This window comes from Microcaecilia unicolor, chromosome 8 (assembly GCF_901765095.1).
Source record: "Microcaecilia unicolor chromosome 8, aMicUni1.1, whole genome shotgun sequence".
In the NCBI taxonomy this organism is placed as follows: domain Eukaryota; kingdom Metazoa; phylum Chordata; class Amphibia; order Gymnophiona; family Siphonopidae; genus Microcaecilia; species Microcaecilia unicolor.
The window spans coordinates 246,799,393-246,817,245 of NC_044038.1; the positions used below are offsets into that span (position 1 = coordinate 246,799,393).

Genomic DNA, 17,853 nt, shown 5'->3' on the forward strand with positions numbered 1-17,853 from the left:
GACAGGCAGTGCCCACAGTGCAGTACTTGGCCTGTGCTAGAAGGTACAGCTCCCTCCATTCTGTATAAGACTTCTAGGGTGGAACTCGACTGTTCCTAATTTTCCCAAGTATTTTACAAAATGTTCTACTAAACATGAAACCTTTTGAGAAATACCCATAAAAGAACTGGAAAATAGATCTAAGGGCACCTGGGAGTCATAAAGCCTCCGGCTAGTATAATTATCTAGTTGCTATGGCCTCCTTGTGAAATGCCAATAAAATTCACCAGACCTATAACCATAGTCAAAACATGAAGTAATTAACCAGACCTGGCAATATCCAAAGAAAGTCTGGGAGGCAGCTGGTCCTTTAGTGATGATCTAGTCCAATCACTTTCTCCCTCACTCCTATATTTACTTTGAGTCAGTGACCATGTGACCATGGTAAGTTGAACGTTGGCACTTAGCATGCCCTTGTATATTAAATCTGGTATCTGTACGCGTAGCGGCAGCACAGTCACTGTGCTACTTTCCCTTATAGATCACTAAGTACTTACACCAGCATCAGAACCAGCAAAGCAAGGATTGAAAGCCCAGTGACAGTCCTATAACTAGAGGTAAGTCAGTTCACTCTTATTGGCTAGCTTGCAGTAACATTAAATAGGTCCCACTGAAGATAAAGGAGCTTACGTGAAATTGAATGCATTACCTGGCATTAATGTGTGTATATTAACAAGTGTTAGAAAGGGAGGTTTTAAGATTGTTAGCCCTTTAGAAAAAGGAAAAAAACTACTATACCTGAATATAACTTGTTTTCACCTACCAACTAAAATGTGCAACTCAAAAACAAATAAATAAACAATTGATGTACAGTGATGGTACGAGAGCCATGAGCTGGGATGGACTAGTTCACTGAAACACAGCAATGCAATTCGTTATCCAGCTTCTACAGATGTAAAACTAGCAGAAGCTTTCAAAGACGGTCACTGCACACAGGTTTGGCTTGCTCAGTTCATAATCCTCATGGCCAAACCTGAAGCTGCAAACAGGAAGACATATCATGGTTCATTCTTTGGTTCCCATCGTGCCGCTGCTGGACCACTTACAATGTTGTACATCAAAGACTTCATACGACAACGGTCCAAGTTGTTAGGGCGAGACATTGTTTTCTTCTCTGCATTCAGAGAGAATTGCCTGGAATTACATGTATGAGAAGAGATGCAGGGTCAGGGATTTAATTTAGCCACAAAGAAAAGCAACACCTCAAGGCTCCCCAGTAGGGTAGGTGACATTTCTATTAATCATCACAATTTTACTGGATTCTTTCTAACCTTGATGCCTTTCATTCTCCACCGGACCTTTTTCCTCACGTAATTCGTATTTATTTATCTATCTATTACAGATTCTTGATATGCTACAATACGGCCAAAAATAGAGCTTCAGTGCAGTTTAAAATAAGACAAAATGGGGAAAGAAGACAGGGATGAGGGATGTTGGCAGTGGAGGAGGAAGACTTAAGATGGAAATAGAGCAGCTAAGAAAAAAGGTGAGTTTTGAGAAGAGTTTTGAATTTGGAGTAAGGGTTTCTATTCTGAGATGTGGTTCCAAAGTTTCGGGCCTCTGTAGCTAAATGTAGATTCAAGGGAGATCTGTAGGTGTACAGAGGAGGGAGCTGGAAGCAGAAGCGGAGCCAGGTTGATGGCGCGGGGGAGCGAGAGTGGCGCAAGAGCGGACTTCCACCGGCGATGGCGCACATTTTCAATGCAACACATTGAGAAAAAATAGGCGCCGGAGCTGGCAGAACTCCATTTGGGGGAGCGGCTGCTCCCCTGGCACTCCCCCTGGCTACGCCACTGGCTGGAAGATGTAGATGTGATCCTTGGGAGGAGAGAGCAGTGGCGTACCAAGGGGGGAGGTGGGGGCGGTCCGCCCCAGGTGCACGCCGCTGGGGGGTGCCGCGGCACGTGCCTGGTGCGAGAGTTCGCTAACTTCTCTCGTTCGCTGCAGCTCCCTCTGCCCCGGAACAGGTTACTTCCTGTTCTGGGGCAGAGGGAGCTGCAGCGAACGAGCAAAGTTAGTAAACTCGCAGCAGGTGCACGCTGCGGAACCCCCCCCCCCCCAGCGGCATGCACCCGGGGGGGGTTCTTTCGCGGAGGGGGGTTTTCGCTGGGGGGGGTCCACGCTGCATCGGGGGGGGGGGGGCGCTGCACCTGGGGGGCGGGGCGCCACCCCGGGTGTCCGCCCCCCTAGGAACGCCACTGGGAGAGAGTGAGCTTTCCTTTCTTCTCTTTATGGTTCTCTCATGCCCCTGAATCGGGGTTGTGTATTCACACAAAGTAAAGAATAAACTAGGAGAGGCCGAAGACTTGGGGACTGATTGAAGGTAACAGGTCAGCTAGGTTTACAGAGCAGGAATGGCACAAATTCTGCAGAAGTAGTGGCTAGGTTTTGGGTTCTGACATTGTCTGCTTGGGAGCAAGACTAAATATTAGCCCAGAAATCACAACTCTATCCACAGTCCAGCCTAACTTCTTCTCTAAGTGGATCTAATGTAAAATTACATACCAGCCTACACCGTAACCTCGTTTAAAAAGAGTGGTTTTATGCACGTAAAAGGTTTCTAAAGTTTCCCTCAAACTCTGAGATGAAATTTATGCAAAGTTGGATTTGTTTGCTACTTAGAAGTGTCTGGGGTTCCACATCACCTTTATTTATAATTAACAGCAAACAGTAGCAACATTAAAGAATGGTAAGAATAGCCATACTGGGTCAGATCAATGGTCCATTTAGCCCAGTATCCTGCTTCCAACAGTGGCCAATCCAGGTCACAAGTACCTGGCCAAAACCCAAATAGTGTGGGAGTGGTTCAATGGCAGACCAAGGCAGAGATGGAAGTTGTCCAGGTACCACCAATATTCAGTGCTGCTTCGCAGAAAACTGTTAGGACAGCAAAATAGCTTCAAGCGACTGCTTTATTTTTTGTTATTGTATGTGTGTATTGATTTTTTTATTTATGTTTTTTGCTTCTGTGTTGTTTTACATGGTTACAATCATCTCTTACTTATAATCAGTTTTATTTTATCTTTATTCCATTTGTTGTTTTCATAAACGTACACTTGTGGTGGCTGAGCCTCCAATGTAGTAGGGGAAGGCAGAAAACTCAGAAGAAGAGGTAGGGGGTGACTAATGTCAGTGACAGCAGCCGAGAGGTCAGTGAAGATATGGGAAAGCAGCAGAAGCTTCAGAGGGTGGGCCATAGCCTAACATCCCTTCAGACCCAGCTACCCTAGGCAACTGCCTAGTTGCATATGATCCTGAAGCAAACATTAACGATGTCCACTCACCTGCAGCCAGCTACAAATTCTTCCAAGACCTGTTTCAGTCTTACTTCTGGTTTGGATTTAGGTCTCTTTGTAAGTTTCTCTACTTCATCAAGTCCATGTTCCTGCAGAAAAAGTTACTTTTTTTCAGCTAATGTCCAGTACTTGCTCTGTAAGTTTAACCTCTTCAGAACCCAAGTGCCCATATTCACGTGTATGTCAAAACACTGCCTAAGTGCTGTTCTATAACCATGTAGGTGGGGCACAAAGATCCGCATATAATTTATAGAATACAAGCTATGCCTTGGCCTGACCATTGCTTACTCACTTTGGGCATCCTTAAATGTGGTTCTTAAAAGCAAAACCTGTCTACAGATCTCAAGAATTTTGCAGTCGAGTCTTTCACACAGCATTTTTATATAAACTTTGACTGTCATGGGTTAGATCCCCTACATCGACCTATGATGCCTTGCCCTGCTGAAGTCTCGGACTCATTATCTATGTAATACAGGTCCCTCGTATGGCCCTAACTTAGCACTACTGAAATGCCAGTTCTAGAATGACAGTGGTGACGTTCTCAAACATCCACATGTTTAGAACTCTATAGTCTTACAAAAAGGCATTCTCGGAGGTGAAGTTGCTGCTACTATTAAAGCCTCACTCTCCTGTAAGTTTCATTGACTCCACAATCTCAGCTCAAGATCTAGCAAATTTCTTTTGCAGCAAGATAAGCAATCTACAATTGCCTCTGAAGTTTTGTTGAACCGGCATCACATCGGAATAGCAGATCCTATTTACCAGGAAGAGCTCATCATTCTTTCTCTAGGTCTTTCTTTTTCAGCTTTAATAAACCTTCTGGCCCTATAATTTCTAAGATATTCCATTACGTTACCTTCTAAAACACTGAAGCACCTCAGCTTTCTCTGTTCCTTTTAGACATGACATGATCTGTTTATGTCTGACTCAGAGATATAAGCAGCATCAATCTGCCCTAGAATTAAGGATCCCAAACAGAGTACTTTCATCTGTTCAAATTATTGTCCAACAAGCGCATTATCGTTTTGAAAAAACACACATGTTCCATCATCATCAGACTGGCTTTAGACAAAATAGTACTGAAACAGCGCTAAATGGGATCATTATTTTTGAGGAAAGTAATATCAATTCGGACAAACTGTACTTAATGATCACTACCTGCTACTTGACAGATTATGAGATATTGGACTTTCTGGGAAGGTCCTGGCTTGGTTTCACTCTTATCTTACTCATAAGACACACTCGGGACTTTGGCAGGTGAACGTTCCAGTGACTATATACCTTCACCTGTGGGGTCCCATAGAGATTCATTTTGGCACCAACTTTATTTAATATTTTCATGTCTCCCCTATTGTGTCTCATCCAGTCACTAGATCTAACATCATTTGACTTTCACATCCATGCTTGCTTGGATATGTTTAATCCCCAGGACATTCAAACATGTATGTTAAAAGCCACTGTAGACTGTTTGAAAATGACCAGTTCTGAGAATCAGCACGTAAAGGTGAGCTCACCAGTCGTTCTGCTATCTTAATAATCCAGTTTGAATTGCAGAGTCTCCATGTGTGATCTTCCCAGTTACTCCAGATGTAAACACAGGGCTTCTCGTGAACTAGTGGAATGCAACTGTAAGAACTAAAAAGAACAAAACCATTTCACTCAGACCCAGAGCAAAAGATGCAACACTTAGAAATCAATAACAGTGGTGAGGGGAGGGAGGGAGAGATGGAAACGCAGATGAAAAAAGGGGTTTCCAGAACTGAATATCTGGTAAGTGTAGTCACCCAGAATTACGTGGGCAGCAGCTGATAGACATCCCAGTGCTCAGTTAGCTCAATGGATAAAGTTAGGGCAGGGGAGTGAATATTACCGCTAACTGCTTTAATGCCAGCAGCACCCCAGACCGCCCTGGCGCTAACTGGACAGTGACGGGGCCGTCACAGGCAATATTCAGCAGCACTTCCCACTTGAGTGTCACTGAATCTTAGCGGATGACCAGGTCATCAGGGTTTAGCTGGGCAGAGCCCTCTCCTGCCTTTTGGATATTAGGCTTTTTATGTATTTTCAGGCTTATTTTGTCACTGCAGGTGTGATCAAATTATTCTTACACTACGGATACTCCTTGAGTCAGGCAATTTTTGCTGGAACTATGTGATTTGGGGTCTCAAGTTAGGATCTCTGCGCTTCAGTAATTGTTTTCTGGCCCAGTGATTTGGGACTTAAAACTTACTTTAAAAAACTTTTCTACTGTTTCCTTAGTTATGCATTTTTGGCTATTTGCGCTAAAATGGCAGCGTGGCCTGCAGTAAAGCAACCCAGTGTGAGGTGTGTGTTGTCGCACATGTGTGCCAACAGTTACATAATGTACGCATTGATGTCACGGACGCGAGAACAGTGTAGTCACAAAATGGTATTGGTCATCTGCATGCCACAGTTTGGCCAGGCTCTTCATTCCAAGGTTCAGAAGGCTCTTCCCAGACCTGGCCAAAGGAAGGATTTTCCAAGCATGTGCAGGGGCCTGGCAGGGACCCTGCATCTCGGGTTCAGCACAGTGACAACTGTCTCCAGAGACGTTAGTTTCATTAAAGGGAGAGAGGTGGGAGAATATGTAAAGATGGGATATGCAAGGGAAATAGAGATGTCAGAACTATAATCATGCATGCCACATAAAGCCACATAGGAGTAGCTACAGTGGTGGAAATAAGTATTTGATCCCTTGCTGATTTTGTAAGTTTGCCCACTGACAAAGACATGAGCAGCCCATAATTGAAGGGTAGGTTATTGGTAACAGTGAGAGATAGCACATCACAAATTAAATCCGGAAAATCACATTGTGGAAAGTATATGAATTTATTTGCATTCTGCAGAGGGAAATAAGTATTTAATCCCTCTGGCAAACAAGACCTAATACTTGGTGGCAAAACCCTTGTTGGCAAGCACAGCGGTCAGACGTCTTCTGTAGTTGATGATGAGGTTTGCACACATGTCAGGAGGAATTTTGGTCCACTCCTCTTTGCAGATCATCTCTAAATCATTAAGAGTTCTGGGCTGTCGCTTGGCAACTCGCAGCTTCAGCTCCCTCCATAAGTTTTCAATGGGATTAAGGTCTGGTGACTGGCTAGGCCACTCCATGACCCTAATGTGCTTCTTCCTGAGCCACTCCTTTGTTGCCTTGGCTGTATGTTTTGGGTCATTGTCGTGCTGGAAGACCCAGCCACGAACCATTTTTAAGGCCCTGGCGGAGGGAAGGAGGTTGTCACTCAGAATTGTACGGTACATGGCCCCATCCATTCTCCCATTGATGCGGTGAAGTAGTCCTGTGCCCTTAGCAGAGAAACACCCCCAAAACATAACATTTCCACCTCCATGCTTGACAGTGGGGACGGTGTTCTTTGGGTCATAGGCAGCATTTCTCTTCCTCCAAACACGGCGAGTTGAGTTCATGCCAAAGAGCTCAATTTTTGTCTCATTTGACCACAGCACCTTCTCCCAATCACTCTCGGCATCATCCAGGTGTTCACTGGCAAACTTCAGACGGGCCGTCACATGTGCCTTCCGGAGCAGGGGGACCTTGCGGGCACTGCAGGATTGCAATCCGTTATGTCGTAATGTGTTACCAATGGTTTTCGTGGTGACAGTGGTCCCAGCTGCCTTGAGATCATTGACAAGTTCCCCCCTTGTAGTTGTAGGCTGATTTCTAACCTTCCTCATGATCAAGGATACCCCACGAGGTGAGATTTTGCGTGGAGCCCCAGATCTTTGTCGATTGACAGTCATTTTGTACTTCTTCCATTTTCTTACTATGGCACCAACAGTTGTCTCCTTCTCGCCCAGCGTCTTACTGATGGTTTTGTAGCCCATTCCAGCCTTGTGCAGGTGTATGATCTTGTCCCTGACATCCTTAGACAGCTCCTTGCTCTTGGCCATTTTGTAGAGGTTAGAGTCTGACTGATTCACTGAGTCTGTGGACAGGTGTCTTTCATACAGGTGACCATTGCCGACAGCTGTCTGTCATGCAGGTAACGAGTTGATTTGGAGCATCTACCTGGTCTGTAGGGGCCAGATCTCTTACTGGTTGGTGGGGGATCAAATACTTATTTCCCTCTGCAGAATGCAAATAAATTCATATACTTTCCACAATGTGATTTTCCGGATTTAATTTGTGATGTGCTATCTCTCACTGTTACCAATAACCTACCCTTCAATTATGGGCTGCTCATGTCTTTGTCAGTGGGCAAACTTACAAAATCAGCAAGGGATCAAATACTTATTTCCACCACTGTATACTACTTAGATTTAACCTAGAAAGCAGCTGCTGTGGTTAATAAATCACCTGTCATATTCCGTGGGCTCAGCTCTCTTGCCGGGAGTCACCGACTTGTCCTGTTGTGCTGTAATGGATGGTAAAACCTCCATGTCTAGTTCATCTTCTGAGCCTGTGTCCAGCAGTGACTGTTTTTCCTCCGGCACCTCTGCTTTCACACCTTTCTTAGAGCTCTTGGTGATCACCTCAGCTAATTTCCCATAGTTTCCTGTGAAATTAGATCTTTTAATAAAAGGTGAACCATTTGCCGTGATTTATTCTAGATCCATCAGACAGAACTGCATGAAAACGCTTGCAAAAGAGACAAATCTATGAGCTGGCACAGTTAAAACAAACATGCTGGAGGCACCGTATACTGTAGACTATCACATTTATTCGGAAATGGAGTTCAATGGGGAGGGGATAAATATGAGAAGATGGAGTGACTGTAGGGTGAAGGAAGAAAACACAAAGGGACAAAGAGGTAGGTAGAAATGTCAATGTATTACCGCACTTGAGATAATGGTTCTTCAGTTCGTACGTCTAGCAGCCCATTTTCTATCTGAAATGTATTGGTTGCATCTCTCATCTGGATCCATGGATAAGAAGCCCTGGAGAAGTTTTGTCCTGATTTTAAGAATCTTTATCTCACCAGCAACCTGATTCTACAGAGCAGGTTCACTTTCTTGATACCTAAGTAAACCCACCGATCACCACACGTATTTGCATGCTTCCAGTTTTCACCCTCCACCCACTACTTGCTCCGTTGCAGTGGTGTAGCCACAGGTGGGCCTGGGTGGGCTAGGGCCCACCCACTTAGAGCTCAGGCCCACCCAACAGTAGCACATGTTTAGTGGTAGCTGGTGGCTATCCCAAGGTCCATCAGCAGAAGACTTCCCCCTGATGGTAACGAAAATGCTACTGTCCATGATACCGGCACCTGCTCAGTTTTCAGTGCCTGCCTGCTGCAGACTGCCAAGGTGGAAAGAAGAATTTTCCTGCCAGCTGAGATATATTTTTGGTGGTGGTGGGGAGAGAACACTTGGTGCCCGCCCTTTTCTTGCCTAGGCCCACCCAAAATCTGTTGTCTGGCTACGCCCCTGCTCCATTATCTTCAGCCAAGCCATGTGGTATCACATTTGTTCATTATGAGGCGATTATAATGCTGTTCTAAAAAAGTGACAAAGCAGATACACAAATAACAAAAATGAAAACAAAACACCTTTAATTCTGACCAAACGTGATGTGTGCATTTAATGCCAGATGCACACAAACATGGATTTCATTGCAAAGCATCTTACCATTTGCTTCCCAAAGGTTTTGCTGAAGATACTGAGGGATATGCTTGTTTCTGTGCTGCCACTCAAGGCAACACCAGTAAGATTCACAGACATTACTGGACATTGGACTTTGTCACTTATCCCTCTGTATGCCATTATGGCCTTATCTCCAGGCTGACGTACACTGCTGACCATGAAGGATTGCGTTCACTAGAGCCAGCCTTGGAAGAATAAATCCAGACACACCCTGGAGCAGTTGCCATTCCCTGGACTAGGATTCTAAATTTGCATCTGGTCTACCCCAAAAGGTTTGGGGTCAGCTAGATCAATTTACCTTTGTTTTTAAGAAGTGTAGGGTTTACAGACTGAGTAAAAGTTTAGAAGCTTCTGTAAAACCTGATATTCAAGAGGATTTAACCGAGAGGCTCCTGACCAGTTTAAACCCACTCTATGTGCCACTGATACTGAGTAAGCCGCAGGCCCCCCTGTGCTATCCGGTTAGGGCCAGGGCGGTCTGTGGGCGAAATATCAACGAATATTGGCCAGCGAGTATTTTGTGTGTGTGTGTGTGTGTGTGTGTGTGTGTATGTGTAATTAATTTTATGTGTGAGACATGTTTAAGGATAATGTGTAAATTTCACCATGAAAAATTGTGCAAAACAGACCAGCAAATTTGGGGGTCCGTTTACTAAGCTGTGGAAAAATTGGCCTTAGCTCGCTGTTATCTATTGCAGTAGTAAAATGACCAGTTTTCTGGGTTTTTTTGTATTAACGGCCATGTGCTAATGATGCCATTAAAAATAATTACTGCCTGAGCACTTAACTGCCACCTGTTTGTAGGTGGTTAAGGACTCATTCGCTAATCACGCATTAATCAGTACATGGTAAAGTAGATAAACAAGCACAGACATGTCCACTCTCTACCCCTAGGCACTCCCCCTCAAGACAAAAAAAGATATCTTTTAGCACACGCACACATTTGTAATTTATCAAAGGGTACATAAGTATTGCCATACTGGGAAAGACCAAAGGTCCATCAAGCCCAGCATCCTGTTTCCAACAGTGGCCAATCCAGGTCACAAATACCCGGCAAGATCCCAAAAATGTACAAAACATTTTATACTGCTTATCCCAGAAATAGTGGATTTTCCCCAAGTCCATTTAATAACGGTCTATGGACTTTTCCTTAGTACAGCGGACTTTGTTCCTGGGGAACTGGGTTCAATTCCCACTGCAGCTCCTTCTGACTCTGGGCAAGTCACTTAATCCTCTATTGACCCAGGTACAAATAAGGACCTGTATATACTATGTAAACAATTTTGAATGTAGTTGCAAAAAACACAGAAAGGTGGTCTATCAAGTCCCATTCCCTTTTAAGCTGCGGTAAGCACGTGCTAGTGCTTCCCACACAGCGCTATGTACATCTAATAGCGCAATACAAATGATTAGCAGTACATAAGAACATAAGTGTTACCATACTGGGAAAGACCAAAGGTCCATCAAGCCCAGCGTCCTGTTTCCAACAGTGGCCAATCCAGGTCACAAATACCTGAAAAAGTTCAGTACATTTTATGCTGCTTATCCCAAAATAATTTTCCCCAAGTCCATTTTAATAATGGTCTCTGGACTTTTCTTTTAGGAAGTTATCTAAACTTTTTAAAACCTTGTTAATCTAATTGCTTTTACCGCATTCTCTGGCAAATAATTCTAGAGTTTAATTACATGTTGAGTGAAGAAATATTTTCTCTAATTTGTTTTACATTTACTACTTTGTAACTTCATTGCTTGTCCCCTAGTCCTAGTATTTTTGGAAAGAGTAAACAAGTGATTCAAGCCTACCCCTTCCACTCCACTCATTATTTTACAGACCTCTATCATATTTCCCCTCAGTCGCCTTTTCTCCAAGCTGAAGAGCCCTAGCCGCTTTAGCCTTTCCTCATAGGGAAGTCGTCCCATCCCCTTTATCATTTTTGTCACCCTTCTCCGTACCTTTTCTAATTCCACTATATCTTTTTTTTTTTATGCGGTGACTAGAATTGCACATAATATTTGAGGTGCGGTCGCACCATGGAGCGATACAAAGGCATTATAACGTCTTCATTTTTTTCCATCCCTTTCCTAATAATTTCTAACATTCAATTTGCTTTCTTAGCCACTGCCACACACTGAGCAGAGGTTTCAACATACCATCAACGATGATACCTAGACCTAGATCCTTTTCCTGGGTGGTGAATCCTAATGTGTAACCTTGCATTACGTAACTGTAGTTTGGGTTCCTCTTTCTCACATGCATCACTTTGCACTTGCTCACATTAAACGTCACCTGCCATTTAGACATCCAGTCTCCCAGTCTCGTAAGGTCCTCTTATAATTTAACAACTTTGAATAACTTTGTGTTGTCAGCAAATTTAAGTAGTAGCAGTTCAGTAAAAGGACTCCTTAGTTCAGAATTGTGCAAGGAAATGATCTCTAAACTTGCTCAAAAATTATTCTGCTCACTAAAATATGCACAAATAACATGGTGAAACCTTTCCAAAACCTTCTTTTCTAGGGAAAGCTTCATGACATGGGGGATCTGTGCCAGAATTAGACTAATTTTCTTTCCACAGCTCTGCTGGTTTCAAACAGTCCTAAATAGCAATAGATAGCCTCCCTCTTCCACCTGATGTATCCCTGGAACTGCTAATACTGCTTCTTCTCTTCGAAGCTCTTTTTCCCATTATCAGATGTCACTAAATTATTAACTACAGTGTCTATTTTCTAAACATATAATTGTAAGATTAAAAGCTTTCTTGAATGTTACCTATAGACATCTCAAAGCTGACAGGCTTAGAACCAATGCTGGGGTCAATCATGGTAACTTCAAAGAAGGAAGCGAAGAGCAGGAATTCTTCCTTTACTCCTAGTGCATTCTAAAAGAGAGAGACAACAACACTGTTACCTATGGTACCCTGGTGCCAGGGCCACAAGCACACTGAGAGACTGCAGAGTGACACTAGAACCCAAAGCTCCATCTGCAGGTTAATCTCCAGGTAGCATCAACTCATACCAGGAGAGGAAGGGAGCCAATGTCCTGACCATACCAGGAAAGGCTGAAATAATGCAACCCTGTCCCAATGCAGACATAATGTTCCTTCCTTCCCCCCCACCCATGTGAATTCTTCCCCTTCCCCCGTATTTAATGCCACCCACCCTTGTCTAAACTCTTTCTCCCCGCCCCAATCAGTGATGGATTTAGACTTCTGATACCCTTAAGCAGTACAGGTGCTGCTACTGCTCTGCCTCCCACACCACCCTGAACCCTGCCTCCCCTTCCCCCCCCCCCCCCCCCCCCCCCATGTGGACCTTCACACATTTTCTGCACACATCTCTTAAACATGCTCCTCCTCCTCTCTACAGACCTTTGGAACACTCTTGCATTATAGAGACTTTTTTTGATCATGATCATTCCCTATTGAATCTAATCATTTCCCTTGTACTGAATCCCACTGATCTCGTGGTTGTGGCTCTGGCTCCAGCAGCAGAATGAGGCGGATTTGGGGGGGACACCGGTGCCGGAAAGAATATTTGAAGCGGGGGAGTCGGAGAAACTAAACAAATTCTCTGTAACCTTGGAGGATGTAATGGGTCAGTTCAGCAAGCTGAAGAGTAGTAAATCACCGGGACCTGATGGTATTCATCCCAGAGTATTAATAGAACTAAAAAATGAACTTGCGGAGCTACTGTTAGAAATATGCAATCTGTCCCTAAAATCGAGTGTAGTACCGGAAGACTGGAGGGTAGCCAATGTTACTCCGATTTTTAAGAAGGGTTCCAGAGGAGATCCGGGAAATTATAGACCGGTGAGTCTGACGTCGGTGCCGGGCAAGATGGTGGAGGCTATTATTAAGAATAAAATTGCAGAGCATATACAAAAACATGGACTGATGAGACAAAGTCAGCACGGATTTAGTGAAGGGAAGTCTTGCCTCACCAATCTAATGCATTTTTTTGAGGGGGTAAGCAAACATGTGGACAATGGGGAGCCGGTTGATATTGTATATCTGGATTTTCAGAAGGCGTTTGACAAAGTGCCGCACGAAAGACTCCTGAAGAAATTGCAGAGTCATGGAATCGGAGGTAGGGTATTATTATGGATTAAGAACTGGTTGAAAGATAGGAAGCAGAGAGTAGGATTGCGTGGCCAGTATTCTCAGTGGAGGAGGGTAGTTAGTGGGGTCCCGCAGGGGTCTGTGCTGGGTCCGTTGCTTTTTAATGTATTTATAAATGACCTAGAGATGGGAATAACTAGTGAAGTAATTAAATTCGCCGATGACACAAAATTATTCAGGGTCGTCAAGTCGCAGGAGGAATGTGAACGATTACAGGAGGACCTTGCGAGACTGGGAGAATGGGCGTGCAAGTGGCAGATGAAGTTCAATGTTGACAAGTGCAAAGTGATGCATGTGGGTAAGAGGAACCCGAATTATAGCTACGTCTTGCAAGGTTCCGCGTTAGGAGTTACGGATCAAGAAAGGGATCTGGGTGTCGTCGTCGATGATACGCTGAAACCTTCTGCTCAGTGTGCTGCTGCGGCTAGGAAAGCGAATAGAATGTTGGGTGTTATTAGGAAGGGTATGGAGTCCAGGTGTGCGGATGTTATAATGCCGTTGTATCGCTCCATGGTGCGACCGCACCTGGAGTATTGTGTTCAGTACTGGTCTCCGTATCTCAAAAAAGATATAGTAGAATTGGAAAAGGTACAGCGAAGGGCGACGAAAATGATAGTGGGGATGGGACGACTTTCCTATGAAGAGAGGCTGAGAAGGCTAGGGCTTTTCAGCTTGGAGAAGAGACGGCTGAGGGGAGATATGATAGAAGTGCATAAAATAATGAGTGGAATGGATCGGGTGGATGTGAAGCGACTGTTCACGCTATCCAAAAATACTAGGACTAGAGGGCATGAGTTGAAGCTACAGTGTGGTAAATTTAAAACGAATCGGAGAAAATTTTTCTTCACCCAACGTGTAATTAGACTCTGGAATTCGTTGCCGGAGAACGTGGTACGGGCGGTTAGCTTGACGGAGTTTAAAAAGGGGTTAGATAGATTCCTAAAGGACAAGTCCATAGACCGCTATTAAATGGACTTGGAAAAATTCCACATTTTTAGGTATAACTTGTCTGGAATGTTTTTACGTTTGGGGAGCGTGCCAGGTGCCCTTGACCTGGATTGGCCACTGTCGGTGACAGGATGCTGGGCTAGATGGACCTTTGGTCTTTCCCAGTATGGCACTACTTATGTACTTATGTACTTATGTATGTAGGGTGAGAACAGGGATGGTGGTAGCTGCACTCACAAGCCCAGCCTTAGATGCTTGGATGAGGGCTTGCAAGCATGGGCTGAATATCTTCACCTTCTGTTTATCTCACTGCCAGAGCCATGAAGGCAGCAAGAGGATGCTGGGAGGGAATTGATATCAGGTTAGATGCTCGGGGGGAGGACTGGAATCGTGGCCAAAGTGATCAGAGATCTGGGAATGGGGAAGAAGGTCCTTCTAGGGTCAAAAGGAATATTGCCAAAGTAGGTAGGAGGAATAGCTAAGTGGTTAGAGCACTGAGCTTGATGTCCAGGGGTGCCCAGTTCAAATTCCGCTGCTGCTCCTTGTGGTGATGAGCAAGTCACTTAACCCTCCATTGCCTGAGGTACAAAAATTAGATTGTGAGCCCTGCAGGAACAGGGAAAATTATCTAGTATACCTGAATGTAACTTACCTTGAGCTACTACTGAGAAAGGTATTAACCAAATCCAAAATAATAAATAGAATAAAATAAGTCATCTACAGCTGAGATAGGGTTGCCATTTTTAACCAGGTCAGCTCAAACAGACTGATCAAATTGTGGCTTTGTCCCCACTGAAGGTGGAGTTGTAGCTTTGCTTTTCATAAGAACAAGAGGGTAACCTTTCTATGAATGTAATTGGATAAGAGCAGGACTATCGGCTTGATTGAGCCAACTGTCTAGTTGAGGAGACAAGTCTATGCTAAAGTAACGTAACCCTCCTTGGTACTTCACTTACCTCTGGCAGTGGTAGAATGTCGTCCACCTCTACAGTCACAGCACTGGGTTGCTCCAAGGCCTCAGCAGCCTCTGCCTCTTCCCCTTTCTTCTGACTCTGCTCCTTTGACTTCTCCTTTGACTGTTCCTTAGATTTTTTGCTTTTTTTCTTCATTTTCAGCTTGCTGAGTGCATTCTTTAGTACCTGGGCTGGCTTCTTGTCTGCCATGCTGTTACTGATGAAAATCTCTACAGTTATGGCCACCAGAAGGCGCCCTCGGTAAAATATGCCATCACCCAGCCCTTCATTAAGATCACGGTGGATGTCTCGCAAGGTGTAGTTCTGCGGTGAGCCATAGAGATTCACCCAGGCAGGACCAAAAGTAGGATTAAAGCCAGCTGCAAGAAAACACACACAAAAATAGCTAGTGAAACAATCTACCCATTGAGGTGTTGTCCCAAGCGATTGCTCGGTGAATCGCATGAAGAAAGGGAAGATCCTCAAATACCAAGAAATACAGTCTCAGACCAAGAAAATGTGGCAGAAAGATAGAGAAATGTTTCCCATCGTTTTGGATGCCACAGGCTTGGTCTAAAAGAACTTCCAAAGGCACTTGTGAATCCCGGAAAGAAGCTTCTTTGGCACAATGCAAGTACTGCAGTGAGCACTGGCAGGAAATTTGAGAGACTGAGATCACACTCCATTTACTCTGGCTTTGGAGTATCATTGGTATGTGCACAACTAACCCATTTGGAGAAATTGCCCCCCAGATAAACTCTGTGCTGTTCATTTGGCATCCCAGTGCCACAAACAAAATAACGCTCAATCGGATTCCAGTTGAGGTCATTTGTGACACTTTTCCAACATGGCTGGGCCCAGTTGTTCAGGAGGACTGCAAGGGAGCTGTATCGAGTTTATCCCCTCCTGAGAAGGTTCTAGGGCAGTTTTTCTGAATGGTTGTACTGCAGACAATGGGCTTCATCTGTTACATCCCAGGGTACATTCGTTCTTACAGCATCACAGTACATCGGTGTGATGATGCTACAGTTATACAGGCACAGAAGTGCTTGCTGCAACGTAAAAGAGGGAACTACTGTGTATTCAAACTGGACTAGCCAGCAGATCTGAATCGGTAGCAGCTTTGAGGCATAAACTCTCTTGAGAGATGAGTGTCCAGAGGCAGAGAGGTATCATACATGATATAAGAGTAGCCATAGGAGCCAACTTTTCAAAATTATTGGGGGTGCTAAGCCCAATGGAAATAACCCCTCCCTGGATACATACAAGGAATTTTCTCAATATTGGGGGTGCTCAAGCACCCACAGAGTCGGCTCCAATGAGAGCAGCAGTCCCCATGGACTTGAGAACTGCCACATAAACAGAGATGACAGTATTCTCTTACAGGTAATTGGAAAGTTTTGGTGACTCCCGAGAAGCGTACCTTTAATTAATTAGACTCTGTGAAGAAATCTGTTCAGACATTTAAGGACCAGATTCCAAGACTGGAGTTTGTCACATGGAAAAGCAATTGAAATCAGGGGGGGTGGGGGAGAGGAAAGTGGATGAATTTGCTGGTAATCTTTATGCCTGATTTTCAACCGCCCTATCTGTTTCGGAAGGACCAGTGACTATGTGATCCTGAATGTAATGGATAACAGGTCTGTTTAAGTTGTTGCTGCTGCTTATCTGGTCCTTTTAATCAGAAAACGTTATCTGGATAGTGGCTGAATATTGTGAATTTTGCTGATATCCAGGTAACCTTTGGTCCTGATCCTGGACTATCTCTTAAAATTCCTAATCTTTTAGGGATAACCTTTGTCCAAATGTGGTTAGTACCCAATGCTACCTCTATAAATCCTTTTGAATATCAGCCTGTAAAGAGTAACTTTTTACTTACACCTGGCACCTGGGCTATCAAAGCACATGGGATTATACGTTACATCTCCCTTATGAAGACAACATCTGCAAGAGCTGCTTTTATAAAATTACCTCAGGGAAGTTTATAGATAAGGGGATCAATAGAGAGAGATAGGGGGTGGGGAAGGGGGGCACATGTTAATAATTTGATGATGACATGTTGTTCACTGATTTAATTGATAGCTCTGATAGACCTGCGAGTTCGTATACTTTGATTGCACTTAAAAGTATGATGAACTGTCATCAATAAAAAAGCGTTGAAATATAAACACAATACAGAAGGGAACAAATGGGTTAACATGTTAAAAAGTTTGATGATGGATTGAACCATTTTGGTTTAAGGAGCACATTTGTATTTTCAGTCTATGTGTATTCAGATAATTGGATGTATTTCTTTTGAAGTGTCATCAATAAAAAATGTTGAATCATAAAATTACCTCAGGGAATGTGGGTGGCACACTTACAGCCACTCCGAGGCAGGTCGTACTGCTCAATGTATCAGCTAATAAGAATGAGTGTGTATGAGATTCCTTTCTAAAGTATACATATAAGTGCTAATCACGCTCCCATTTAACCTATGCTTCATCTCCCCCACAATCACACCCCCATTCAACCTACACTTCACTCCCTGTTCAACATATGCTTCATCTCCACCCCCCCCCCCCCCACACCCAATGCATATAGGGCTAGATTAAGTAAATGGTGCTCAAATTTGGGTGCTGGGAAAGATCCATTCTTCGCACTATTCTCTAAAGTATGCTCCGGACCAAGGGTCCTTTATATACAATAGCACTTCGAACGGATTCCCGCACCCAACTGTGATATACAGCATTTTACAATAATCTATTTCTAAGAAGAACAGCAGATGCCAAAGAGACCTGTGGCTCCACAGACCCATAACCTATGTGCAGCGTGAGGAGGCAGGGAACTACAAGGTCCAGAATGCACTGCAGCAGCAAGGGAATCAGAGTCAGGGGGAGGACT

General features: G+C 44.1%; 1 protein-coding gene across 2 annotated transcripts in view; it reads right to left on the bottom strand.

Moving 5' to 3' along the window:
- Positions 1-17,853, bottom strand: part of LOC115476565 (fer-1-like protein 4) — a 147,279-nt gene that overhangs the window by 80,547 nt on the left and 48,879 nt on the right. For both annotated transcript variants that reach the window (XM_030212993.1, XM_030212992.1), the window contains exons 15-20: positions 14,974-15,350; positions 11,722-11,830; positions 7,669-7,867; positions 4,850-4,970; positions 3,324-3,424; positions 1,086-1,173 (exon numbers count right to left, since the gene is read on the bottom strand). In XM_030212993.1, the coding sequence (XP_030068853.1) occupies positions 1,086-1,173; positions 3,324-3,424; positions 4,850-4,970; positions 7,669-7,867; positions 11,722-11,830; positions 14,974-15,350 (995 nt within the window). The remainder of the gene's footprint in view (positions 1-1,085; positions 1,174-3,323; positions 3,425-4,849; positions 4,971-7,668; positions 7,868-11,721; positions 11,831-14,973; positions 15,351-17,853) is intronic.